Below are 27,970 nucleotides of genomic sequence, written 5' to 3'. Positions count from 1 at the left end.
GGGATAGAGATCAAAAGGAGGTTCCTCCGGCTCTGTGGCTTTGTGGAGAAGCCCGAAAGCCACCAGGTTCCCTGCAAGGCATGGGTTTTCTAGCCTGGAGAAGCGGCTGTAGGGGGTCACACCCTGCAGGCGGCAGGGTGCAGGGCTGCTGTGGTGTGGCCATCTGGGGGACCCTGACAATCTCCAGGGCTGTGGCCAGAGTCCCTTACCAACCAGCTCGGGGCAGCCTTCCTGGAAGGTGCATCCCAGAAACCAATCCTGGGGCACCAGCCCCCCGCCCCAGGCCAGACTGACCCACTGTCACCCAGGGGTCCTCATCACGAGGGGTGAGTGCACCTTGAAAAAGCGCATTCGTGTCACAGAATCCTTTGATATTTAGAAAGCAACACCCCTTCCAAAAACAAAACACCCATTGTTTTTATAGCCCAAGCTACAGAAGGCAATTCTTGACAAAACCATCTTGGTTGGAAAAGGGTGGGTTAAAAACGGCCACAGCCCTCAGAGGGACTGGGGAGGGTTTTCCAGGCTCTGACTGGAGCTGGGGCTGAGGCAAGAGGCTGGGAGTCTACAGTGACCTCCTTGGTGGCAGGCTGTACTGCCTAGGGAGGGCTCTGTTGGGGGGTCCCCCAAGAAAGATAGAAGTGCCCCACACATGTGCTCACATGCAACACATGCAACATGTGTTCACATACATACTCACACAGGTGTCCAGCACATGAGCACTGCTCACACCCTCCTGTGCAACGTGGGCTCAGTTCACACGCTCTCATATGTAGCACACACATGCAAAATACATGCACACAACTCACTCTGCCGCGTGACACCCTCCTCCATGCAAGCTCACATGTTCAAATGCATACAATTCACACACTTGTGCGTGTACACTCATGCTTACACACACACACATACCCCTCTGACTTGCACACATGGGTGTCTGCGCCCACACAGACCCACCAGTCACACACCCACGTGTCTCCTTAAGATACACACATCCACACAAACAGAAGACACAGAGGGCCAAGACCCACACCCAGCCACACCCATGGCCACCTCCGAAGACACACAGACCCACACACAACTCATGAGTGCACACACAGAGATAGGCAGAGATCCACACTCAATCTCACGCATGGACGGCTCTCACAGCCACCACACACACACAGAAAGACACATGGAGAGCCACACAGGCCACGCTTACATCGGGCTGGACACACAAAGGGGCACAAGGACACACACAGACACAAGGACACACACACACACATACACACAGTCACAGGCTCCTGCTCTCACATCCCCCAAGTCCTCTCAACCCTCCGCGGGTCCTCACACTCACCCTGGGCAGCTCCTGCCTCCTCTCCGGAGCCGTCCAAGGCTCCCAGAAGTGTCCAGACACAGCCCTGCTCTGAGGGCCCGTCAGCAGCACCACCGGCAAATAAAAAGCGAATGTGCAAAAATAAAAGCGAAAGGCTGTGATAAAGCCGTTCCCTTCCCACAGGACTCTGAGCTGACGCAGGTTCTGCTCTGCAATAAACATTTTCATTCTAATTTTAAAAGACATTAGCATTACCTCTTTGGCTCTCGATCGAGCCAGACGGTACCTCGCCTCCTAGCTGCCCATCGGCCTCGCTGGGCATGGAGGGGACAGAGGGTCACTCTGCATGATGGGCACTGACCAGGCTGCCTGGGTCTGATTTTACACCATCCGTGCGGGTCCCAGTTTTGGCGTCCGATAAACTCGATAGGTGATCAGAGACACTGGGAGCCCCAAATCTGGCAGAGACATCCCCCAACTTCCCCTGAGACTCTGTCTCACCCTAGCCAGGATCCCTGCAGGTCCAATCCTGTTCTCCCATGTGAGAGCTACACATGAGGAAGGTGGTTTTCAAATGGCAGGTCTGCCCCCAACAAATAGGGGGCCACCCCCACTTCCCCACAACTTGACCTGCCTGCAAACCCGAGTCTCACCTCATACCTCCCAGCAGTGACCCAACCTGGCTTTCCGGGGTTGGCAAGGAATGAAGGAAGAAGAGAAACCACATAACGGTTGAAGAAAGCCGCGAGCTATTTTTATGAGCTCAGAGGCCTAGACCCCAAAATGCAGCACTGCCTCTGGCCTCCAGCCTCAGCGCTTGCCACGCCCTGATCTACTGGAGGTCCCAGGCACTCTGAACACTGATTTGCACAAAGCCCACCTCCGAGCCTTTGGCCAGGCCATTTCCTCCACCTCTGCTGGGGCCGGACCTAGTCGCCCTTCAGGCCTGAGCTTCCAAGTCACTTCCTTCCACACTGCTGAGCATTTGGGATCCTGTGTTGAACGGGGCAACCCAGTTCCTGCCTTCACTGAGCATATGATGTATGCGGCCTCCTCCAGGAGGCTTCCTTGGCCTTCCAGGCTATATTGAGCACCTATCCTCACTCCAGAGGCCTCCTGGCTCCTACTCAGGGACAGCTCTTCTCAGGCTGGTTCTATGTGCTGCACTTCTGGCCATCCCTGTCTGGGGACTCCCCGAGGGGAGAAGGCAGTCTGCGGTGCTCCCCCTTTCCCCTGCACCAGGCGTGAGCCCCACGGGCGGCTGCTAACTGCGTGAATAAATGAATACCCAGCTTGTGCCAGCCGAGGCCAAGTCCCTCCAGCGTGGCTTACTGTCTTCCTCCTCTGAACTCACAAAGAGAAAGGGAAACAGGAGACCAAAGTGAGTCCCTGCTAGAGAGAGGCAGGTGACATCAGCTCCCTGCTCCTGTCCGAGCTGCTGTGGGGCTGGGGGCATAGGTCCCCTCTGGCCATTCCCCACGTTAACATGTCACCATATTGTCAACTGGGCCTCCGCAGTCCCCGAGCATCAAGATATGGGATGGAAAGGAGAAATGCCGGCAAGGCAGCTCACAGCAGCCTCGGTGGCCTCCCTCCAGAGATACAAATCTACTTTGAAAGGTCCCTTGCTGGCCTACACCCGGGAAGTCCTGGTGCCAAGGTCGATGACTGCAGCTCCTCCCTGTCTCTCCCACTCAGTTTTTTTTTTTTTTTTTTTTTGAGATGAAGTCTCACTCTGTCACCCAGGCTGGAGTGTGGTGGCATGATTTTGGCTCACTGTAACCTCCACCTCCCAGGTTCAAGTGATTTGCCTGCCTCAGCCTCCAGAGCAGCTGGGATTACAGGCATGCGCCACCACGCCCCACTAGTTTTTATATTTTTAGTAGAGACGGGGTTTTGCCATGTTGTCCAGCCTAGTCTCGAACTCCTGACCTCAAGTGATCCACTTGCCAAGGCCTCCCAAGTGTTGGTATTACAGGCGTAAGCCACTGCGCCCAGCCCCCGACTCTGTTCTTACCCCCACAACCCTCCTCTCCATGGTGGCCTGAGACTTCTTTGCAAAAGGTAAGTGGATCCTGTCACTGCTGTCCCCAGCTTATGCCCTTCAATGGCTTCCTGTAGCTTTTAGAATTAAACACCCCAAATCCTTACTCTGAGCCTTGGGGAAAAGTCCAAACTCCATGCAGTGGCCTCAGGGCCTTGTCTGATCCGACACCCACCGACCACTCCAAGCTCACTTCTATCCCAGCAAAATGACTCACATGCCCCGGAGCACGGGTTCTCTGTGCCAATGCCCACGCTGTTCTGGGTGCCCAGTGCTGTCCCCCAGGTACAAAATAGCCACCCCGATCCCCTGCCTGCTCGCTGCAGTCTCTTTGCAGATCCTCCCTGGCTCCTGACTCTGAGTGCCTCGCTTGCCGAGCAGGACTCGCTGCTGTGGGAAAATGTCATCTTGTGCAGTCACGGGTGGTCTTCTCACCTCGGTGACCCCCCCTGAGAGAGGAAGCCTATTTTAGTTATCTAGGAGCTCCCCAGATCTGGCCCAGGGTAGGCACATGAATATGTATTAATTATTGCTGCTGCGATTAACATCATTTTAGGCTCCCTCTGCTGCTGGTGCCTTGCTCTAAACTCTCATATTAGTTTGTTGCTAATACATAAAGCCAAAGAGACCGACCCTGGCTCCTCTGCTTCCTCCCACTCCCCGCGCTGCTCTCTGGAGACGGAGGGCTTGGGGACAAGCAGGTGAGCAATGTGTCATTTCCCAAAACACTCCCCAAAACTGAACAGGAAGATGGGGTTCATCACCCCAAGATAGGCATCTGAGTACCTGAGCCCAGAACAACGTGGATTTTCACTCCAAGGCCACACCTGGTGGTCTTAGGTGACACACACTCATTTGAGGGTCTCATGTCACCTTCCTGGGTGTATCTGGAGCAGAGCTCCCATCAGAAGCATAAGGCAGGATGCCCAGTGCAGAACTTTTGGGGGTGCTGGGCTCTGTCTGAGGCGTTGGCAAGGCTCTGCTTTTAGGATTTAATACTTTTTATCTTGACAACAGGGACTCACCCTCTGAAGCCAAGATCTTAGCTGCCCCCCAACTTCTTCTTCTTCTTCTTTTTTTTTTTTTTAAGACAGAGCCCTGCTTTGTTGCCCAGGCTGGAGTACAGTGGTATGATCTTGACTCACTGCAACCTCCACCTCCCAGGTTCAAGCAATTCTCTGCCTCAGACTTTCAAGTAGCTGGGATTACAGGTGCCCGCCACCATGCCCGGCTAATTTTTGTATTTTCAGTAGAGATGGAGTTTCACCATGCTGTCCAGGTTGGTCTCTAACTCCTCACCTCAAGTGATCCACCTACCTCGGCCTCCCAAAGTGCTGGGATTACAGCCCACCATCTTCTTCAAGCCAGATCTCCTGAACAATTCCAGCTCCACTCACAAACCCATCCTGTGGCTGAGCTGGCCTTGCTTTCTGGAGGGAAAGAGGAGGCTGGAGGCACTGCTGAGCTGGGAAGCAGGGATGCGAAGCATCAGAGAAGAGGGACAGGACAATGGGAAGGCTATGGGGCCTCAGGCAAGTGACTTTGCCTCTGTGAGCCTCAGTTTCCTCTTCTGGAAAATGGGTATAAGTGATAAAAGCTCCTGAGATTCCACATGGGGAGTACCCAGCACAGGGCCTGGCCTCCCACTCTGCTCCGTGGTGGCCATGGGGATGATAATTTGGGTAAACCCAATTGGTTTCTGGGATAGCAAGAAAGGATGTGAGGGGTAGGGGGATAGAACAGCCCGAGGCAGACAAAGAACCTCAGTCCAGGCAGGTAAGGAACTTGAGACCTCCATGGTCTGATTCCCCCTCACTCCCACCAGAGGGCTCCATTTTGTACCCTCTGGGCTGTTGCAAGAATTCGGACCAGGCTCTGGTGATGATAACTGCTCCGAGCACCAGGCAGCTCTTGGTTCTCCCTGCTGATGGGGGGCTCAGTGGCACACTTAATCCTGGAACTATTACTCATCCACGAGTCACTGGTTGAGCCCCTGGCGCTCCCTCTTGTCCCAGCATCACTACTGACCCTGTCAGCCTCTGAGCCCTCGCTCGAGGAGGCTCAGACGTGCACAAGGCGGCTCGGCTTCAGGGACAGCTCACGGCTCCTGCGTGGAGCAGACGCATGAGAGCAACCACCATCTGCAGGGACTCACTCCGGGCCCAGCATTTCCTGACCCTACATGGCACCCAGCATGTTCCTCCATTCTGGCTTTGAGACATTGAAAGGGGTGACAATGTCCGAAGCAGACAAAATGGAGGCTGTGAGTTTCCCTTATTTCATGGAGAGAAAACGTAGTGATGGTAGTAATGGTAATATTGATCAACACAATTTTAATGGGAACAGCTATAACTCACACACTGAGTCCTCCACCCACACCCTCTCATCCACCCCTCACTGCAGACCTCAAGGAGGGGATGCTACGCTTACTTTACAAATGAGGAAACTGAGACTTAAAATGGTGGTCATTTCCCTCCTTACCTCATTAGACCAGGAAATAAAGACTCAGAGAAGGCAGGCCACTTTCCTAAGAACACACAGTGGGTAACAGACAGGAATTTGATACCAAGAGTATCTAACCTTCATCCTTTTTTTTTTTTTTTTTTGAGATAGGGTCTCACTCTGTTGCCCAGGCTGGAGTGCAGTGGTACAATCACAGCTCACTACAGCCTCAACCTCCTGGGCTCAGGTGATCCTCCCATCTCAGCCTCCCGAGTAGCTGGGACTACAGGCGTGCGCCACCTCACCTAGCTAATTATTGTATTTTTTGTAGAGACGGGGTTTTACCATGTTGCCCAGGCTGGCCTTGAACCCCTGAGCTCAAGACTGCCTCTGTCTCCCAAAGTTCTAGGATTACAGGCATGAGCCACTGTGTCCGGCCACCCTCATGCTCTTAACCACAGCCGTTCCCACCCCAGGAAAACACATGGCTAGTCATTCAGCAAACAGTGTAAGAGATGCTGTGGGGTATCTGGTGCCAGGCAGACTGAGGTGAAGTCCCTGGGTGCTTGCAGCTGACCCTCTAAACAGGGGGAGACAGACACTGAAGGCGGCATTACTCCCAAGGTGATGACAGCCAGGTAGCGGGCCAGGGGACAATTCCGTAACCAAGCCAGTCTACCTTCTTCCAGAGATGAAGAGAGCCTCCCTGGTTAAATAAGACAGCCTCCAGGCTGCACAAAACTTCCGGCCCAATGAGCAAGACAGACATGCATTGAACAGTATCACATAAATCACTCCTATTGCTTAAAAGGTGGATGCACCAGCCACGGTGGCTCAGGCCTGTCATCTCAGCACTTTGGGAGACTGAGATGGAAAGATCACTTGAGCCCGGGAGTAGGAGACCAGCCTGGGCAAACAGTGAGACCTCCATCTCCCCCCAGCCCAAAAAAATTAGCCAGACATGGTGGCACACGCCTGTAGTCCCAGATACTGGGGAGGCTGAGGTGGGAGGATGCCTTGAGCCTAAGGGGTTGAGGCTGCGGTGAGCTGGGATTGCATCACTGCTCTTAGCCTGGGAAACTGAGTAAGACCCTGTCTCGAAGAAAAAAGGTGGATGCTGCCAAAGGCTAGGCGCTGTTGCAACTGGGGCACAGGGGGAAGACACAGGTCTCTGACCCCAGTCCCCAAGCTAAGGTAATAGCAGAAGTTACTTACCTGGCAGGAAAACCAGGCTCCCAGCACGATCTTTGCCTCCCTCTGCCCGCTCCTGGTCCCCGTCCACTTCTCCTGCCCTTCCGCCACAATGAGGTGGCCAGGGCTGCTCACACTGGGCCCAGCCGCAGGCTCTGTTCCCCTCCTTCATGCGGCTCTCGGAGAGATCGATTCCGCCACGGGAACGGCCAGGATAATTTTTGCTTAGCTTCAAATACCTGGTTCTCATGAATTCCTCTGCCAGAAGGTTATAAAGCTTCCTCTAAAACGTGGGGGAAAGATTAAGCCTGCTTATGGTTAATACACTGTCCTCTGTCCGTCAAACTGCCTGTCTGCTATTGAAAGTTCACTATTAGATACTTATTTAAACAGCCTCGCAAGGCTTCCGAAGAAAGTGCAGTTATGCATTTTTCCCCTCCTTGCTGGCGCGAACGACTATAGATAAACATCAATTGGCTCCTGCGGATCACAGTCACAGTAAATAAATTTTTCAGGAAGCTTGAGATCCGCACAAAGGCTCCGCCAAGCTCCCATTTCACACAACATCAATGTTTGGCCTCCAAGAAATAAAAGCTCTAAGGTGTCCGTCGCCAGGGCAAAATTATCAATTGTCAAGTCACTTTTAAAAGAAAAAGAAGATAGAGGCTTTCAGGGAGCCATTTCATCCTGCAGCTTAAAATAAAAGGAAGAGCGACAGGCACTTCACCCACAAACTAACCACTAGGACTTCCCCCTAAAAGCTCAGGTGTTCATCGCCCCCCTCAAATTTCTGGCCCCAGCCCTGCTGCCCCGGGTGAGCTGAAGCAGTCAGTTCAGCTTGGAGCAGCCAGTTCCGGCTGAGTTCAGTGACTTCAGTGACTCAGGCGTTGGGTTATTTTTACTTTCTCAAAGTGGGTTTTTTTCCCCACTACTTTTAGAAGTGGCAGACGAGGCTTGTCTATTATAAAATATTTGTTGCAAATACACGCACTCACTTGCTCACCGCCCCACACACAGTTCTCATCTGTGTAAAAATCTCAAGTCACCATGGTGTGAGGGGCAGGAGATGCAAAAGCTAGGACACCCTCCTTGGCGAGCCGGGGTTTATGTAACACTCAGCACAGTTCTGCTGGAGTGGGGGTCATCTAAGCTGGGAACCTGAAACAGGTGTCGTTTCCCAGATGGGGAAACTGAGGTACAGGGGAGCCTGAGGAAGGGAGATGTGGAGGCAGATGTACCTGCATTTGAATCTCAGCTCTACTACGTTCCCACTGCATGGCCTTGGGCAGGAAACTTAAATCTGTTGGAGCCTGGCCAGGTACAGTGGCTCACGCCTGCAGTCCCAGCACTTTGGGAGGCCAAGGCAGGTAGATCTCTTGAGCCCAGGAATTCGAGACCAGCCTGGGCAATATGGCGAAAACTTGTCTCTACAAAAAATACAAAAATTAGCTGAGCTTGGTGGCAGGCACCTGTGGTCCCAGCTACCGGGGAAGCTGAAGTGGGGAGGATCATTTGAGCCTGGGAGGCAGAGGCTATAGTAAGCCATGATGGGGCCACTGCACTCCAGTCTGGGTGACATAGCGAGACCCTTTCTCAAAAAAAAAAAAAAAAAAAAAAAATCTGCCAGAGCTTTGGTTCGCTTATCTGGAAAATAAATATGGATTACAGCTGTCCCTTCCTCACAGAGTCACTGCAAAGATTAGCCTCTGCCATTCCTATTTGCCCGCTTTATTATTAAAGGTATTAGACCCTCCTAGCCAATTGCTGGCAGGACCAGGACTGGATGTGAGAAAGGAACACTGTTCTTGGAGGCAGCAGATCCAGCCCTGATTCCAGGCCTGTCACTTTTGCTTACGGCTCCTCTCCCAGTCCCAGATTCTTTGTCCAAATAATGAGACCTTGGACTAGTCAGTGTCTAGCATTAAAACCCATAGTGATGTCTTCCCAACAGCCTCATTGGGAAGGTACTATTATTATGCCCAATTTACAGAGATGAAAATTGAGGCTCTGGGAAAGGCAAGCTGTCAGGAAAGGCCAATAGCCTAGACCTCAGCTCAGCCTGCTCAGAAGCCTCTGCTCCTCCTGCCTGACCACACAGCCCCGTTTGCAGCCAAGACTTCAAGTCTCAGTGTTTCATTCAGAGACACATCTGGGACTAACATCTGGAGCCCTTCTTCCTGCCTACAGATGGGGGAGCCATTCCCACACCTTCTCTCTTCTTCCCTACAGAACTCCTAACAAAGGTCAGCGTGAAAAGGACACCCTTGCTCTCAACGTTTTCTAAAGATGCTGGTATTCGGTTGAATTGTGGTCCCCTAAAATTCACATCATCTTGAACCTCAGAATGTGACCTTATTTGGAAATAAGATAAGGTCAGAAAGAAACTTAAATCTGTTGGAGCTTGGCCGGGTGCAGTGGCTATGCCTGCGGTCCCAGCACTTTGGGAGGCCAAGGCGGGTGGATTTAATCAGTTATGTTAAGATGAGAGCATATCGGATTAGGGTGGGCCCTAAATCTAGCGACCCTCGTCCTTACAAGGAGAGACAGGTGCAAAGATAAGACAGTCATGTGGCGACAGAGGCACGATCGGAGTGATGTGGCCACGAGCCAGGGAGTGCCAGGCAGGGCCGGCAGCCACCAGAAGCTGGGGGAGGTGAGGAAGGACTCTCTTCTGGAGTCTGGAGAGGGAGCACAGCCCTGCAGACACCTTGATCTTGGACTTCTGGCTCCAGAACCATGAGAGGACACATTTCTACTGTTTTAAGTCCCTTTAGTTGGTGGTAATTTGTTCCAAGGGTCCTCAGAAAGGAATACAGTGTTCTTCTATAAAAAGTGCATAGAACCCCAGGTGACAATTATCTGGGCTTTGGGAAGGTTCCAGGCTGGGTGGGGTGAAAAACTGAAGTGGGTCCCATCAGTTGGGCAACCGGGATGAGGTAGCCCAATACTGCACCCCTGCATGGCCTGATCTCTGTTCTTAGGGGTCTGCACAGGGAAGGGTGAAGGCTGCCTGGTTGTACTTGACCTCAGCCAATGGTGACCCCAGCTGTGTCTCCTCCAGGCCTTTGTGAAAAGGGCACGGCTGAGTCAGGAAAACCACCCTGGCAGCTTTGGGGCTGCGGATCTCACTTCCCTCCGCAAACAGGAACAACGAGGCCAACCTCCTGGGGCCAAGTCCAAGACAGTCTTTTATCCAGTCCACGGCGCCTGCTCGCCTGGCCCTGGCTGGAGTGGGAACACTGACTCCTTCGGCCACCTTTTGGGTGAGTCCAATGAGTGACCCCTTACATGGATATGCACACAGATGTGCAAACTGAGGCCGAGAGTGACTGAAGTTCCTGGCTCAAGGTCCCATGTAGTGAGGACGCGGCGCAGCCGGGCACAGACTCACTCTGTCAGATTTCACTCCCCCATGGCCTTAACCCCGAAGATCAAGGAGAAACACACAGGGAGCCTCAGCACACAGTAGGTGCTCCATCAATGCTGGCTTGTGCTTGCTTAGAACCTGCTGTTTGGTGACGGCATTGTTTCTCAGTGCCTCTCCTGAGATGAGGAGACCTCAAACCGGTTTTTACAATTAAAAAAAAAAGAAAGAGAGAGAGAGAGAAGTAGCATCTCTGTTCAGCTGATGGGTTGGTGGCACATTTGAAAAACCACTGGACAAAATAATGGAGCTTGTATCTCTAACACCAGGGGTCTCTGGGTGAGGTTTGGGATGTTTTCGCAGTTCACTGCAAGGCGTGGGCTCACGTAGGATATCATTTGACCCTCACCCAGAAAAAGGATGCCAAGAGATGGGGAGGTGCAAATCACCTGTTTTACAGAGATCAAAGAATAGAGTAGTAAACTGATCGCAGGCCAGGCACGGTGGCTCACACCTGTGATCTCAACACTTTGGGAGGCTGAGGAGGGTGAATCACTTGAGGCCAGGAGTTTGAGACCAGCCTGGTCAACATGGTGAAACCCCGTCTCTACTAAAAATACAAAAAATTAGCCAGGCATGGTGGCGCATGCCTGTAATCCCACCTACTCAGGAGGCTGAGGCAGGAGAATCGCTTGAACCCAGGAGGCGGAGATTGCAGTGAGCCGAGATCATGCCACCGCACTCCAGAGCTAGAGATTCCACTTCAAAAACAAAGAAGAGGTAAAGGGATTGCCCCTTTCGGGCCAGCCCAGAACCCAAAACAGAAACCTTGCTCACCTGAGATGCTCCCTCATCTGGCCCCACAGAGAGCTCCGTCAGCTTGGCACTGACAAATGTCCCTAATTGGTCACTCCTATCCAAGCCCATTCCCACAACTCTGCTCCAGGACCAGGGATCGCTCACCAAGATGCTGCAGCTGCCTCCTCCCTGGCCTCCCTGCCTCCGCTTGGAGCTCACCTCTGCTCCCCTCCACTCCACATGATGGCCAGAGGCACCTTCCTCACATGAAGGCCCCCTGCATCACTCCTCTGCCCCAAACCCTCCATGGCTCCCATCACCCTCAAAATGTAGTCCAAACTCCTTATCTGCCCATGAACCCCCTGAAAGGCCTCCAGCCTGCTTTGTGCTGTTTTAACCGAAGAGGAGACACAGGGCCACAGTGACTAGGTTCTGTTTTTTGCCTGTTTAATGCTCAAGCATGAATGCTCTGGTTACAGTTCCCCAAAAGCACCCGCACTCTCTGACCTCTGAGCCTTTGTACCTGCTGTTCCCTCTCTCTGGAATGCCTTTCCCTCTACTTCCTCCCATTAACCTAGGAATGCCCAGTCATCTTTCAGCTCTCAGCTTCGATGCTGCCTCCAGCAGAGGGCTTTCCAGGCCCTCTGGGTGGCCCCTATTGCAGCACATGCTGCCCTGCTCAGGAAACCAACCTCCAAGCAGAACTTGGGTCCAGGAGAGCACTGCAGGGCCTGGAGGGGTAACATCAGGGAGGGTAATTCAGGTGGAGGCTTTGCTCCTCTCAGCTCAGAGCCCTGGGCCTCAGGGCAGACAGACCGGGATTCCAAATTACAGGCCTCAGATGCTGCCAGCATTTTTTGTCCCCTACAGTGTGTTATCGAATATGTTTTCTTATTTAATCCCCATTACTCCCATTTCTCAGATGGGGAAACTGAGGCTTGAAGAGAAATCAGTTGCCTAAGGCCACAGTTTGGTGATCTACAGAGCAAAGACTCGATGCCAGCACTGCTGGCCTTGGCCTCCAGGGCTGGTGCCCTTGATCACTGTCACTGGGCAGAAGATGCTCTGAGAACAGCAACTGCACAGGACAAAGCAAAGTGACTGATCATTACCACAGGATGCAGGAGCTGGGGAAGACTGCATCTCCACTTGGAATATCCTGCAGGTCGCTTTGCCCCGTGCCTCAGTCTCCCCACCTGTAAAATGTCATAACACCACCCAACACTGCACACCACCGCCCCTGGATAAGGCAAAGGAAGTGGAGTGGGAAGGAGGTCATAACTCCTGAGGTCAGCAGGTCACTCAGGAGCAGGCAGGTGGGAAACCCAAGGTGACTCTCCGCCGCCTCTCCCCCCTGCAGAGCTGTCAGCCTCATCAGAGGGGTGTACCCCGGCACCCAGCTGCCCGGTCGGACCTCTCATGTCCATGCATGACAGGTGAGCTTCATGGCTCAGCTCATTGCTCAAACCACAGGCACTCAGAGTTGCATGTCTAGAGGAAAGTACTAAGGGCTCAGGGCCTGACACTCCCAGGTGTGCGTCCCATCTCTACCATTTGCCAGCTGTGTGTCTTCAGACAAGTCCCTTAAATTCTGTGAGCCTTTTCCTTCTCTGAAAAATGGTGACATCTCCATCTACTCCACAGGGCTGCTACGAAGACTCGAGTTAAAGCGTCACATCGTAGGGATTCAGCCCGCTGCATTTTGAATAATTAATGAAGTGCTTTCAGTCCTTTACTTTTTTTTTTAATTGAACTTTTCATTTTGAGATAATTGTCGATTCACAGGCAGAAAGAATACAGAGAGGCCAGGCATGGTAACTCCCACGCCTGGAATCCCGGTGCTTTGGGAGGCCGAGAAGGGAGGATTGCTTGAGGTCAGGAGTTTGAGAAAGAATACAGGGCGATCTCTTGCCCCTTTCATCCAATTTCCCCCAAGGGTCACAATTTACAACACAGAGCAGGACCAGGATACTGACACTGATACAGTCAAGCTACAGAGCATTTCATCACCCCCAGGCCTTCATGCTGCCCTTTGATAAGCACACCTATTTTCCTCCCTGGCCCCGTTCCCACTCCATTCCCTGTTCCCCAAACTTGTCTTTTCAGGAATGCTACGTAAGTGGAATCCTTCAGTATGTAATCCCTTTTGAAATGGCCTTTTTTCCCTCCGCACGATTCCCTCAAGCTTTATCCAGGTCATTAGCGTATTAATAGCTCGTTCCTTTTCATTGCTGAGTAGTGCTCCATGGTGTGGGGGTGCCACAGTTGAACCACTGGCCTGGTGAAGGACATCTGGGGTGTTCCCACTTTTTGGTTACTCATGAATAAAGCTGCTGAGAACATTTGTGTGCAGGTTTTAGGGTAAACTTCAGTTTTCAGTGCCCTAGGATATAGTCCTTCATTTTTAAACCCCTAAGGGCATATAATTTCATTCATTCAACAGATATCCATCACAACCTACTATGTGCAGGGGCTGTTTTAGGCACTGAGGAGATAGTACACAAAGGCAGACAAAGCTTCTGTCCTCTTGGATGATACAAAACAAAATGACTGAACAAACAACTTATGGCTAAGTTGACTCTATAGCCACACACAGAAATGAAAAGCATTCTCTGATTAATGATCAGATTAGTAGCTGCTCCAGTGAGCCAGGTTAAGTGCAAAGCACTAGGGTGTGTTTTCTCAAGGAACAGTATTACCTGCTAGTTAAACATGCATGGCATCAAGATGAAGCCACCAGTTGGCAGGCTAGAAAAGTGACTTTTTCTTCATAGCATTTTCTTTCTTTCTTTCCTTTTTTTTTTTTTTTTTTGAGATAGAGTCCCACTCTGTTGCCCAGACTGGAGTGCAATGGTGTGATCTTGGCTTACTGCAACCTCCGGCTCCCAGGTTCAAGCAATTTTCCTGTCTCAGCCTCCCAAGTAGCTGGGATTACAGGTGCCCGCCACCATGCCCGGCTAATTTTTTTTATTTTTGGTAGAGAGAGGGTTTCACCATGTTGGCCAGGCTGGTCATGAACTCCTGACCTCAAGTGATCCGCCTGCCTCGGCCTCCCAGAATGCTGGGCTTGCAGGTGTGAGCCACTGTGCCCAGCCCATAGCATTTTCTTTAGTAAGTCCCTTGTTACGGTAGAATAACTTACGATGTCCATTCCCATTTCATAGGCTGTAAAAAGTATATCACTTGACAGTTTGAATAGCAATGGGTAACATTTCTTGAGTGCCATGTTTGGCACCATTCTCAGATTTTTACACATGTCATCATTTTTTTTTAGTGATGGGGGTTTCGCCGCTATGTTGCTCAGGCTAGCTTTGAACTCCTAGGCTCAAGTGATCCTCTTGCCTCAGCCTCCCAAGTAGCTGGGACACCAGGAATGCACCACTGCACCCAGCTGTGCCTCATCACTTTTAATCCTCATAAACCAAAAATCATTCCCTGAGATAACTGCTCCATCAGCCCCATTTTAAAGAAGAGGAAACTGAGGTTCCAGGATGCTAAACAAGTGGTCAAAGGGTATATGGCTGGGAATGGCAGAGCCAGGATTTAAACCTTTGGAGATAGAGTCTATTTGATGTCCTAAAAGAGGAGCCTTCTTCCTCTCCCTGTCTGCACCCAGTTCTACACCCAGGTCTGTGATGTTAAGTGTCTTTCTCTCACAGACACTGCACACCTCAGTAAAGACCCTGGATAGCAATTGTTTCTAAGATAAATTGGACAGTTCCTCATTAACTATGAAAGGCCTAAATGCTGATCACCTCAATCAATATGTTCTAAGCTCTCATCATTAGAAAAAGAAATAATCAGGTCAGCCAAACCTGATTCTTTTGATGAAAATGTTTCCTTCTTTGATGCACCCCAGGCTACACAGTTCCAGTTGCCTGTGAACTAAGTACTTTCTCCATCAGTGACACAATCTTCATCTTAAGTTCTGAACTCACATCCATTGCTCTGTGATACTACCATGACATAATAGAAATATTTATCCACTGAAGTGGCCAATGTCTTTAGCAGGAGCAGACAGCATGCTCTTTCTTGCTGACAGGTTGGTAGCTGGTGGGGGTAATTACATACTGCCACTGTGTTGCTTCAAAGTTAACTAGAAGGACCCAGGAAGTATGCTCCTGGATCAGGCCTGGCACAAGGTAGGAGCCTCTAGCTTCTCCATCAGCTACATCTGCTCCGGATCCCTGATCTCACACCATTCAGGGCATTTCCCAAACCAATAATAAGTACAGAAAAGTCTCTCCACCAGCATTCACTGATGTAACAACAACGTGTCAAGTATCTGCTCTGTGTAAGCCCTTGCTGGAAGGTGGGGAGATGGCAGGGGATGAGGTCTTTCTGAACTTCCACTCCAATGAGGGAGACAGATTCCAAACTCAAAGAAACAACCCAATACCCAATTACAACTGGAAACAAATGCTGGGAAGGGAACCAAGTAGTGCTGATATAAGAATAAAGGGGAAAGATGTGCTGTGGCAAAAATGGTCCCGGAACACTTCTTAAAGGAGACGGGAACCGAAGGAATCAGCCAGGGGAAGAGCATTCTGAGCAGAGGGACAGCATGTGCAAAGTTCTGGAGGCACAAGTAAACTGATTAGAGTCAAAAGTATTTACAGAATTCCTTTGACCTTATCTCCTTCCACTCTCCCCTTCACTCACTCATCCCATCCCCACTGGTTTCCAGGATGTTCCTCAACCCTTCTGAACACATTCCCACATCAGGGAATGCCTGGAACACCCTTCCCAACCCTCCCCCAGATCTCCACATGACCTGCTCAGATGCATGCTTGTAAATGGTTACAACGGGCTCTCTGAGGAGTAAGCCCTGATTTGTGGCATCTGCCAATTTCCATGGGGTAAATACTTCCACCTTGGCTGATTTCAAGCTGCCCATGGAATGTCACTGAATGAGGGGCTGGGAGAGACACACACAGTCAGCTCTCAGGAGCCAGTACGAGCCAACTCCAGCACACCACAGCACCTCCATCCCCATCCTCTATCCTACTTTCCTTTCCTTCACCATTTTTGTCATCGTGATGTTCATTTATTTTTTTTTCTTTGCCACCTGTCTCCCCAGACTAGAAGGCAGTGAATGTTGCCTGCTCTGTCACAGTGCATGGAACAATGCCTGGCACATAGTAGATGCTCAATAAATACCAAGATAATAAAAGAATGATGAGAAGGTCCATGTGGCTCCATTGTGGTGAGAAGAGGAAGAATGGGAGAAGAGGGGCTGAGGTTACTCCAATCCCCTGCACCCCGCAGCAGCCTCTCCAGAAGGTGGGCACCTCGGAGCCCAAGTGACAGCAGGTACAGCGGCCTGTCTGCCAGCCCACCCGCCAGGTGGCCTCTCATTATACAGCGCTGTCACTGCCGCAAAGCTTTCACAGCCACTCTCATACCATTTTGCTTTTAAAATAGAAGTTTCCTGTGAACCCACAAATAATTCATCGCTGTGAGTCCTTAAAACGTTCACAGGTATTTAAAATGCTATATAATCAAGTTCGCAGAAATATAAAGTGTAAGCGTTAAAATACTTTAATGTTCTAATTAAAACAGGCCACTTATGCCCCAGCCCTGACTCCTGTTTACTATTTCCGTAATAGCCAGTGGCTTGTTCTAGGGGAAAAAAAAAAAAAAAAAAAAAAATTCTTTTTAAATTGGCCTTGAAAAAACAAAGAAGAACAAAAGAGGACAAAGTTAAAGTTTGCTTTCTCCAGCGGTGCACTGAGGAACTGAAAATCACACTTTCTAAATATTCATAGGTTGCCAACTGCTAAAGCAGGGGACAGGGGATATCTGGGGTCCCTCCACCTGCTCCCCTGGAAACGATGGTACTTGGGCAGGAATGGGAGGAAAGGGCAGGCGCTGAAATCCTTTATGTCTCAGAGCTCAGAGAATGCCCACCAGCCCAGGCCCCACTAACCACTCCACTCCTGCTGATTCAGTCTTCACCGCTGTAGGCCAGGAGAAAAATCGTATCTATTTGTAAGGTGTAAGACAAGTCAGGGCTCTATCCGCCTCTGGTCTCTGACAAGCACAGCCGTGATACCTCTGCATATGCTGTTCCCTCACACTTCCCCATGCACACCTCTATTCATCCTTCCGTCCTCAGCTCCAGTGTTCACCTCCTCAGGGAAGCCCTTCCTGACTACTCCCACCCTGGAACTCGATAAGATGGCCCTGCTGTCTACTCTCACTGCCCTATCTGCTAAGGGCTGGTTTGTTGTTCTTCCCCCATCAAAGTGACCTTGAACAATCATATTCTCTGGGTCAAAAGCAGACTGCCCTGTGGATGGCAGCCCCTGACCGGTTGCCTGGCCTTTCTCCCAATCTCCCTGCCAGTCCCAAGGTTCATGACTACAAACTCCCGTGCTTCCCTCTCAGAGCTCTCAGCGCCACCTGTCATCTTCTATTACCTGTGAGTTTGCTTGGTGGGCGTCCCCTCCACTGGGCTGTATTCTCCATGGAATTCAAGACATAGCAAGTTCTCACTAAACAACACAGAAAGCAGCCTCTTAACTCCCTCCTAAACCTCAGTCCTCTTTTGCCTAAGTGACTTATATCTGGCTCATTCATTCATTCATTCATTCGGCAACACCCACCCCATCACCACAGACCCATTTTATGTTGAGCCCTGGATGGTATCCCAAGATGCATTGACTCTGGGGTCCTCCTGCTCCACTCACCCCAAAGGACTCCTCTTCCCTTCCCATCTGTCCCTGGTCCCATCAACCCATCAGGCCCTGGACCTTGGACCCCGGTCCCAGGCTCCAACATCTGTCTCCTTCGTGGTCTTCTTGGCCTGCTAATCCCTGGCCTTCTAATTCTTTTTCTGGAAGGCCTCTCACACCCACACTATCTTTCCCCTGTCCTGCCCCAGTTCTTGGTGACCTTAATGGTCACCCGCTTGGTGGTTGCTCTCTGGCTGGTCACCCTGCTCATCTCTCTCCTAAGCTGGTACCATGGTTTTTGGCTGAGGGTGATCATGACCCCCAGTGGACATTCAGCAATATCTGGAGACATTTTTGGTTGGTACAACTTAGCAGGGGAGGCAACTGCCACTTGGAAGGCAGTGGCTAGAAAGGCTGCTAAGCACCCTACAAGGCACAGGGCAGCCCCTACCACGAAACAGCCCCCAATGTCAACAGTGTGGAGTCGAGAAACTTTGTGATAGAAGACTTCCCAACACAGCTCGGAACACATCCCCCTCCTGCTCAAATGTCCTCCATGGCTCCCCATGGCCCACCAAGGTACCCAGCAACCCCTCTTCTGACACCCAGGCTCCTGCAATCTGCCAGCCTAACTTCCACATTGCCCACCCTTCCCAGACGAGCCAAACCGGCCTGCTCAGGGCCCCCAGGGTGTGGCCATGCCTTCCCCTCTCCGAGCTTTTGCTCATGCTCTGCTCTAGGACACCTGCCTCCTCCACCTCCCGATGAGTCTTCCAGGTTTCAGGGCTAGTTTCAAAGCTGTGTCCTCTCTCCCAGCTCCCTGGTTGGTCTAACCACTCTCTTTCCTCTGTCCCTACACCCTGGGCTTTAATATCCCGGGGCGACCTGCCACTCCAGTCCGACCTGTTTGTTGATTTTCTCAGACATTTTCGGACACTTGCCCAGCATGGCCCTTGGCACACAGTAGGCATTCAAGAGGTGTGAAATTAATTCAAATCCCTCTTCCCACTAAAGTTGCAAATTCAGAAAACTCCTGGAATCAAACCAATGCAGGCCGCCAGCCTTTTATTTGGACTGACTCTAATTCCTTTACAAATATCATATTCCTTCCAATATATTGTGATTTTCCACTTTCTCCCTTCTCTCGCACTCTCTCCCGCTCATCTCTGCTGGATGAAGAAGCCGGAATTGCTCCGTCCACAACATGAGCAGATACAACACAGAGATGCCTCAAAACACCTGCTGTCCCCAAACAGACATCCCCAGCTTTCCCAGGGACATTCCTGTCCTTTTGTAGAAGGTTGATTTAAAACAGCAAAATAATACATTCTGCGTGCTGAAAACCTAAAATCCTCCTTAAGAAAGCCAAACACGAAAATTGCCTATAACCTCCACCACCCCAAGGAAGAGCAAAACAGGCGTCTGCGTCATTCCTCTCAGGGGTAAGGGAGCCGGGGCATTTATACGCCAACTTCTGAGACGGGAGGGCTGCACCCCGGGGGTTATGGCCTCAATACTTCTGGCCTGCCCTCTCTCAGGCAAAGTGGTCTTACAGTTTTGGAAAAAAAACAAAGATGCAGTCACCAGCAGTCAGAAGCTTGTGGAAGACACTAAAAGGTCCAAGGGGAACAGAACAGCACCTGCTCATCTTCTGCCCTATCTCAGGCTACACAGTGGACAGAGGCTGGTCACCGCCGCAGCACCAATTCCCACTGCATCCAGAAATCACCCCTTATTCTCATTTGGGGGTCCCCTCCTCACCCCCTCCGAACCCCTCCCAATTGTCATGAACATCTGTCATGCTTTATGGCCACTCAGAATCAGAATCTCCTTCCTATGGGTGGAGAAGCCCCTCCTTACATGAGTCTTGGTGGGGGCTGAGTCGGTTTCTGTTGTTTGCAATTAAGAGTCCTGGGTGAGGGCCGGGCGCGGTGGCTCACGCCTGTAATCCCAGCACTCTGGGAGACTGAGGCGGGTGGATCACGAGGTCCAGAGATCGAGACCATCCGGGCTAATACAGTGAATCCCTGTCTCTACTAAAAATACAAAAATTAGCTGGCGTGGTGGCGGGCGCCTGTGGTCCCAGCTACTCAGGAGGCTGAGGCAGGAGAATGGTGTGAACCCGGAAGGCAGAGCTTGCAGTGAGCCGAGATCGTACCACTGCACTCCAGCCTGGGCGACAGAGTGACACTCCGACTGAAAAAAATAAATAAATAAAAAATAAAAAATAAAAAAAAAGAGTCCTGGGTGAGGTTCTTCCTTGACTCTAGGGGTGAGACTAGATCTCATTCCCCTGGTCAGAGGAGGTTCTGCTTTCTTAATTTACAGAAACTACACTATATATGCTGCTTGGCAGTGGCTTTCATCCACAGAGCAATGTGCTAGGGATATTTCCCTAGGACAAGAAATAGCCACTGGTCTTCCCCTTCTAAACAGAAACTTCCCATACTTAAAAAAACAATAAAAACAAAATAAAGTGAACTTTATGTAGAAGAATTTGAGACACCCCTTGAGAAAGCTGGAATCCCAGGGGGGTGTTTGTAAACCTCATCTGGACACTCTGGGTGGACAACAGTAGGGGACAAAAGAACATCAATCCTCCCACTGCTGCAGCAGTCAATCAGAAATGGTGACAGCACGGAGAGGGCTGGGGCCTGGGGCCCGGACACAAACACCACTTTCCAGAAACACTCCTGCTACTGGCCCTTATTATTCATTGTACCTACAGCTATAAGAGCTCCTACATACTGAAGAATTTTAGGAGCGGACATTCACAGCACTGACTTCACAATAACTCTCTCATAGCTATTACCAGCAGCGTCTCCACTTCATAGATGAGGAAACTGAGGCTCAAGAAAGCTTAATAGCAGGAATATCAGTAATAATAACAATAACTCATATTTGTTGAGGGCTTATTATATACCAGGAAGTGCCTATATTATATTGACTTATTTCACTCATTTCTTCTACAGATATTTACTGAGCACCCACTCTGTGCCAAGTGCCGTTTTAGGTGCTAGGAAGACAGTAGTAAGCAAAACACACAAAATTCCTTGCTCTTTTTATCTTATTTTTCGAGCGCCAGGGTCTCACTCTGTCACCCAGTTTGGAGTGCAGGGCATGATCACTGCAGCCCCAGACTCCTGGGCTCAAGTGACCCTCCTGCCTCAGTCTCTGGAGTAGCTAGGACTATGAGTGCACAGTACCACGTCTGGCTTTTTTTTTTTTTTAAAGAGAAAGAGATGGGGTCTTGCTACATCGTCCAGGCTGTTCTCAAACTCCTTGCCTCAAGCAATCCTCCCATCTCGGCTTCCCAAAGTGCTGAGATTACAACTCCTGGCCCTAGAGCTGACATTTTAATGGGAGAAATCAGCAAACAAGGTAAATGGGTGAAATATAAATGTTCAATCATGTTAAGTGCTAAGGAGGAAAGAAGATACAGCAGGGAAGGGAAGTGAGGGCTGTGTGTGTAGGTGTGTGTGTGTTATGGGATTTTAGGCAGGGTGGCCGAAGAAGGCCTCTCTGTGAAGGTAACTTCTGAAAGACCACCAGACAGAGCAAAGGAGCAGGGCAGGCTGCCTTGGGCAGAGGGAACAGTCGGTGCAAAGGCCCTGAGGTGGGAAAGTGCTCAGTCCATTCAAGAAACAAGAAGGCCAGATATTATTATCATCCCCGTTTTACAGATGAGAAATTGAGGCCCAGAGAATGGAAGTGACTTGATCAAGGTCACACAGCAAGTGGGCATGACAGGACTAGAACCCAGGACTTCTGACATTAGACCAGAGGGTATTTTTCCACTGCCATCTCTCAGCGAGCAATTCCTGTGTGCCACGCCTGGATTAAGATGATTGTGGGCACCTGCTTGTCACCAGCGAGAGCTGTGAAATGAGGCGTCCTCCTACCCAGTCCCAAACCCACACTTGGAATACCCCATGTGGACACCCACATGAATTGGCCTGGACACACACGCACACAGGTGTATGCACAGGCTGTTCTGCCCTGGACAAAGCAGGTGGGAGAACAGCGCCGCTGAGGGATGTGCAAAGATTAAGCTAATAAATAAAGCTGCCCAATCGATGATTCTTAGAGCAGAGCACGGGGGAATGAGAAATCACTACTCATGCCGGGGAAAATCTTGCTCTTCTAGGTCCCACTAAGTCTACAAACTTAACCAACAGCAACGAGGAAGCAAGCCGAAAATACAGCAGGGAAGGCAAGACAGGGAGGGGTCAGGGCCTGGGAAGGGGCTGCTGCGACCAGGTAGGGCTGTGTGACTGTAGGCAAGCAACTGCCCCTGTCTGAGCCTCATCTGTAAAATGGGGCAAGACCAGCCCTGGTTCAGAAGGCCACCAGAGGTCCATGCTGCTGAGTGTCGCAGATGGTGTGGACAATTTTGACTAGATAATACTCACTTGTAGCATAAACTCAGAGGCTATCAGAGGAGAAAGTAAATCCCCCACCCACCCCAAGAACCCCTTCCCAGGGGCAACCACTGTTGGTAGTTTTTAGGAGTCCTTCCAGAAAGTCTTAGACCAAAAATTATTCTAACCTGCTCGTACGTGTGAATGACAATTTGTTTGAGGCCACCAGTTTGTAAAAGGCAGTGAGATGGAAAGCTCCCACATCTCAGAGCCCAAGTCCGCAAGCTCTGGGCCACCAGGTCCCAGCTCTTCCCAGTCCACAGACAGCTAACATTCTGCTGCAAGTAGTTCCTCAGTCCCCATGGGACCAGGCCAGGATAGGCTTGGGGCTGTAGGCCTCGTTAGGCTGGGCTGGGACCCCAGGTGGTCTCACGCATGCCTCCTTTTTCTCAGCCACCTGGCCCCTGACCAGAATGATCAAATCCATCTGCTTCCCCCAGTTAAGCCACCATCATCACTCACCAGATGGCTATAGCAGACCCCTCAAGGGTCTCCCAGCCCACCCTCCTGAGTAACCTTTTCCATCGCCAAACTCAAACAAGCCACCCCCCTGTTCAAAACCTGTCCATGGATCCTAATTGCACTGTAGAGAAAACCCAAACTCCTTCCCTGACTTTTTATTTTTAGAGACAGGATCTTTCTCTGTCACCCAGGCTGGAATGAGGTGGCGTGATCATAGCTCGCTGCAGCCTAAAATTCCCAGGCTCAGGTGATCCTCCTGCCTCGGCCTCCTGAGTAGCTGGGACCACAGATGCATGCCACCACATCCAACTAATTTTTTAAATTTTTTTGTAGAGATGGGGGTCTCACTATGTTGGCCAGGCTTAGTCTTAAACTCCTGACTTCAAGTGAGCCTCCTGCCTCAGCCTCCCAAAGTTCTGGGATTATAGGCATAAGCTGCTGCACCTGGCCCCCAATACCTGAAATGAGATGCTCTTGTTCCTTTCTCTGGTAACTTTCTCTCTGCTTCCTCCCAACGCTCAGCATGCCTTAGTGATTGGACACTGTCCTTTCTTTCCTCCTTGGCTCCTCCCACCAGAATGGAAGCTCTGCGAGGGCAGGAACCTTGTCTCTCTCAATGTCGACTCATCCCTGACGCCTAGTCTGGTGCCAGGCACAGTGTGGGCTCAACTGGTTGTTGAATGAATAAATTTAATGACCAGAAGCAACACCCCAAGGTGGCTCCACAATTAGCCACCTGCAAATTCAATGTACTCATTCACTGATTTCTATACCATTGTTCTGAAAATCTCCAAGGACAGGGATGGAAACCCCAGGTACCCCCAGAGCTGAGATGCCTTTGCCACCCCTGGACTCCCTTTGTTTCCTCTCTTCTTTCTTGTTGTTACATTAAGCAAAAATTTCTTCATTGGCAAATAAATGCTTTTCCTATCAATAACCACGGAAGACTAAATCAAACCTTTAGCTGCCGTTCTTATCTCTTAAACAGACCCATGGATTTTGCAACTAATCAGAAGATGAATCAAACGCTGCCATTTGAGGTGGGAGATAATCTGGTCAATTTCTTCCAGGAGGAGGGATCTGGGTGGGAATTTGCGTATGGCCCCCAAAAAACAAACACTCTTGTAAATAAAGCCGGCCTCCATCCTGTCTCCACAATGCAACTCTTATTGAGTGAGTCAGGTGTTTGGCTGATTAAAAATTGATCCATTTCAAAATCTAATCAACAGAATAGGATTCTTTCATACGTTATCAAGAGAGCTGCTGACATCGAAAACCAAACCTGTTATTAACCCATGAACTCCAGTGACCTGCTCCTCGCCGCTCCGAGGGACCGTAAATTATTCAGTGGTCCAAGACCGGGGCTGGTGAGCCTGATGGATTTAGGCCATCAGTCCAGGGGGGCAGAAGTCCAGGGGGTTCAGGTCGATGGCACGGCCGCGCCAGTCCCCAGAGGCTGGGGTTCAAGACACTCGGGGTCTGCGAGTCATGTCTGTGAATACATTGCCCGCCTCTGCCTGGGCCCTGCCACACGGCTGCGCCTTTCAAGGAGAGGCCTCTTTCAACTCCCTGAGCAGGGCAGGCAGAGGCCGGCTTGGGCCTCGGGGGACTGCGGGCTTGGGGAGCACTATTTGGAATTCCCAAGTTAATAAATTATTTCCCTTGAACTACGGCAAAGGAAAAAATAAATAGTCAAGGGGGGGCAGAGATGTATTCTGCAAACAGTTAGGAACAGGCAATACAATCAGTTCAAATATTTTACCTCGTCGTGTAAGGAATAGCTCTGTTGCAATGGGACTGTTTAAAAGAGGAGATGAAAAGAGCCATCCTTTGGCCGTTTATGTGTCCAGCAGGGCCCCGAGGGGCGACAGGTTTTCTCGCCAACTTCTCAACTCTTTGACCTTGAATTAAAGCCTCGTTAAGAGTCATATCTTATAAAAACAAGAGCAGTGTAAATAAAGGATTTTTTTTTTTTAAGGACACACATATACCCACGCCAAAGTTTCCATTCTGCTAAGCAAGCAGGAAATCCAACGCAGCAAAGGCTGCACTTGGCATTATTATTTTGGGGCTCGTAGTCAACGTCTGACCTGATTAGAAAGGAGGACTTAGGAGGGGAAAATGTAAGAGTCTCGAGCAGGGCTGGAAACAGACTGGAACCTGGGAGAAGGCTAGACCGTCTGCTGAGTGATGGAGAGAAGGGTGAGTCGTATCTATGCTCTGAGCTACTGAGAGACCCCAGAAGAGCTCAGAAGCTCCCACTGGCTCCATGGAGCAGCTGCTGGGAGAACCAGCAAGGAGGCTCTGTGAGCTGTGTAGCCAACAGAATTCAAATCCCAGCTCTGCCACTTCCTGGCTGTGTGAGCTTTGGCAAGTGAGTCCCCCAGCCTCAGTTTCCTCATCCATCAAATGGGAATAAGAATGCAGCTATGGATTTGAAGTCCTCTGGGTCATCTCTACATGGTAGGAGACACGTGGGAATTATTCAACTGCTCAAAAATGGCATCTGTTACTTCCATTGCGAATATTGCTATTACATGCCAGGTGTTTTGTTTTGCTCCTTAAATCAGTTCTGGATAAAGTCAGTGGCGGATCAGCATCCTCCTCAACTGCATATCCCAGCCTGAGGACCTGACCTTTATAAAAATGATGATGCTAACTTGCCTCTCCAGTGCACAGGGCTTTCGTGGGAACTTCAGAAAGTATCCAAATGATGTGTGGTTAAGCTTGAAAGCCAAAATCCTGGGTTCAAATTCGAGCTTTGCCACTGACTAGCTGTGTGACTTCAAGAATGTGAATTCACCTGAGTCTTAGTTTTCTCAACTTTATAATGGGATAACAATAGTACCAACTTCATGGGGTTCACTTAGCACAGTGCCCGGCCACCTGCTAAGCCCTTACTGAAGGCTGGCTATTCTCATCATCATGATTATTCAGACTCTGTTTCCCACTTGGTCTGATGGAGACTTATTTTGTTCATTTCCTCGGCAGAGTGGAACCTGGCAGGGGCCTCTTGCTGAGTGACTCTGGGCAAATCACTTGGACACTCTGGGCCTTGGATTCCTCCCCAGTAAGGACAAATAATGAGACTTATAAGCTCCATCTGGCTTGGTCATGACCTGATTCCCTCAGCCTAGAATAATGCCAGGCCTACAATAAGTGTTCAAATAAGTAAAAAGACAGCACGACACACAAATATATTTGTCAAATCAGCTCTCCCCAGAAAACATCAGCAGCAAATGGACATGGAAGGTGAGCAGCTCCCTCTGCGCACCCAAACGCTGCCCCCAAACCCCGATCATCCCCTCTACCCATTGCCGAAGAAGGCACCCAGCTCACCCCATCACAAACAGCCTAGACACTTCACTCCAGAGAACATCCAGGAGACCAGAGAGAGGCCGACTCCCTGTCCAACAAACTCTTACGGACCACCAGGAATCCTCCCTTAAATAATAAATTTATAAGTCTGAAGCCCCTCTGACCTCTCCTCAAAGCAAAATCATCCTCCGAAGGCCCCTCGACCTGATCCTATTGATCCTGTCTGAGCTGTAATTTTGCGGCGGCTCTGCGCAGACGGGGTCGGCCTGCCCAGTTGGCTGCGGTCTGACGGCTCCAGGGCTGCCCGGCAGCAGCTGGGATGGAACAGAAGTCAGATCTGCCCTCCAGAGCCAGGGAGAGCGGCTGCTCCTGTGAGCAGGGCTCAGGGTGGGGCGGGGTGGGGGGCGGGGTGGCTGTCTCCTCCATCCTCTGCAGCCCTCGGGTGTGACTCCGCCAGGCCTGGTCCAGAGAAGGCCCGTGGGGGCCTGGATGAATGAACCCTGAATCCCTAAGGCTCTGAACAGGCAGGGGCAGAGCAAGAGAGACAGTTCTGGGGGACCAGGTCTGGGCAAACCTTACCTGGCTAGATGGTGGGGTCTCGAGAGCCTCAGGCCTGGGCCCGAGGGGCACGGCGTCCCCAGTGGTGGCCAGACCTGGCCGGTACCACAAGCTAAGACAGGTTCCTAGGTCCAGCCAGGTCCTCCCAGCTGCTAGGCCCCACTGCCGTCTGCTGTTTACCCGCTGCCTGTTTTCCTCATGACAGGCCTTCCAAGAACTGCAGCCAGAAATCAATGCAGTTGGTTCTGGTGCCCACAACCCCCCACTTCCCTCCTGCTGCCAAAGTTCAGCTGCTGCTTCCTGTGAAGCCAGGGCAGGCTCTGGGCTGAGCTGAGGGGCAGCTCAAGGTAGGGGCACCCCCTCAGCCCCCTGTCCAAGCAGAGGGCCACATCAGAGGGGTCCCGGGCAAGGCTCGGCAAAGACAAGCGCCTATCTTCACTCACAGCTGAGAGCTGACCCAGCTGATCAGGCAGGGAACAGCTAGGGCGTATCCCTGCCCCATCTTCCACTTTAGCAAAATAGGCAGGTGGCCCTCACAATTTACTCCCCTCAGGTGTTTACCCTATGGCTTTGGCTCTGAATCACCTGGGGACTTAGTTAACAAATTCAGTCTCAACCCAGCCTGCAATCTGTTTTGAGAGCTGGGGTGGGGCCCAGATGCTGGGCTTTAACAAGCCCCCAAGTGATTCAAATGAGAAGCCTAGATTGGGAAACCCAGTTTGTATGCAAAGATTCAGCTTCCAGGATGTTAATCACTGCAGTGTTCAGAAGACAGAAGAAATGGAATTAAGCCTTGCTGGATAAAATACAGGACACCCAGACACATTTCATTTCAGATAAACAATGTATGGTTTTTTTTCAGTATAAGTATATCCCAAACATTGCATGAGATATACTTATACTGAAAATCATTCATTGTTTATCTAAATTTCAGTTGTTTTTATTTGAGACATGGTATCTCTCTGTCCCCCAGGCTGGAGCGCAGTGGTGTGATCATCGCTCACCGCAGCCTCGAACTCTTCAAGATACTCTCCTGCCCCAGCCTCCAGAGTAGCTAGAATTACAGGCACTTGCCACCACACCCAGCTAATTTTTAAATTTTCATGTAGAGACAGGGTCTCCCTGTGTTGCCCAGAATGGTTTCAAATTCCTGGCTCCAAGTGATCCTCCTGCTTTGGCATCCCAAAGCATTGGGATTATAGGCATAAGCCACCATGACCAGCCCCTGGAGACTTTTTTTTTTTCTTTTTTTTTTGAGATAGAGTCTTGCTCTGTCGCCCAGGCTGGGGTGCAGTGGTCGGATCTCAGCTCACTGCAAGCTCCGCCTCCCGGGTTTACGCCATTCTCCTGCCTCAGCCTCCCGAGTAGCTGGGACTACAGGCG

At 50.8% G+C, this 27,970-nt stretch overlaps 1 protein-coding gene across 1 annotated transcript in view; it reads right to left on the bottom strand.

Moving 5' to 3' along the window:
- Nucleotides 1-27,970, bottom strand: part of CUX2 (cut-like homeobox 2) — a 349,283-nt gene that overhangs the window by 294,452 nt on the left and 26,861 nt on the right. Inside the window, exons 2-4 of the mRNA XM_011997935.1 lie at nucleotides 7,014-7,272; nucleotides 3,574-3,805; nucleotides 1,334-1,541 (exon numbers count right to left, since the gene is read on the bottom strand). Coding sequence (XP_011853325.1) covers nucleotides 1,334-1,541; nucleotides 3,574-3,805; nucleotides 7,014-7,272 — 699 coding nt within the window. The remainder of the gene's footprint in view (nucleotides 1-1,333; nucleotides 1,542-3,573; nucleotides 3,806-7,013; nucleotides 7,273-27,970) is intronic.

The sequence above is a fragment of the Mandrillus leucophaeus genome, unplaced genomic scaffold (genome assembly GCF_000951045.1).
Source record: "Mandrillus leucophaeus isolate KB7577 unplaced genomic scaffold, Mleu.le_1.0 Scaffold55, whole genome shotgun sequence".
Taxonomy (NCBI): domain Eukaryota; kingdom Metazoa; phylum Chordata; class Mammalia; order Primates; family Cercopithecidae; genus Mandrillus; species Mandrillus leucophaeus.
The sequence above is the reverse complement of the archived record's forward strand: the minus strand, read 5'-3'. Positions and strand labels throughout refer to the sequence as shown.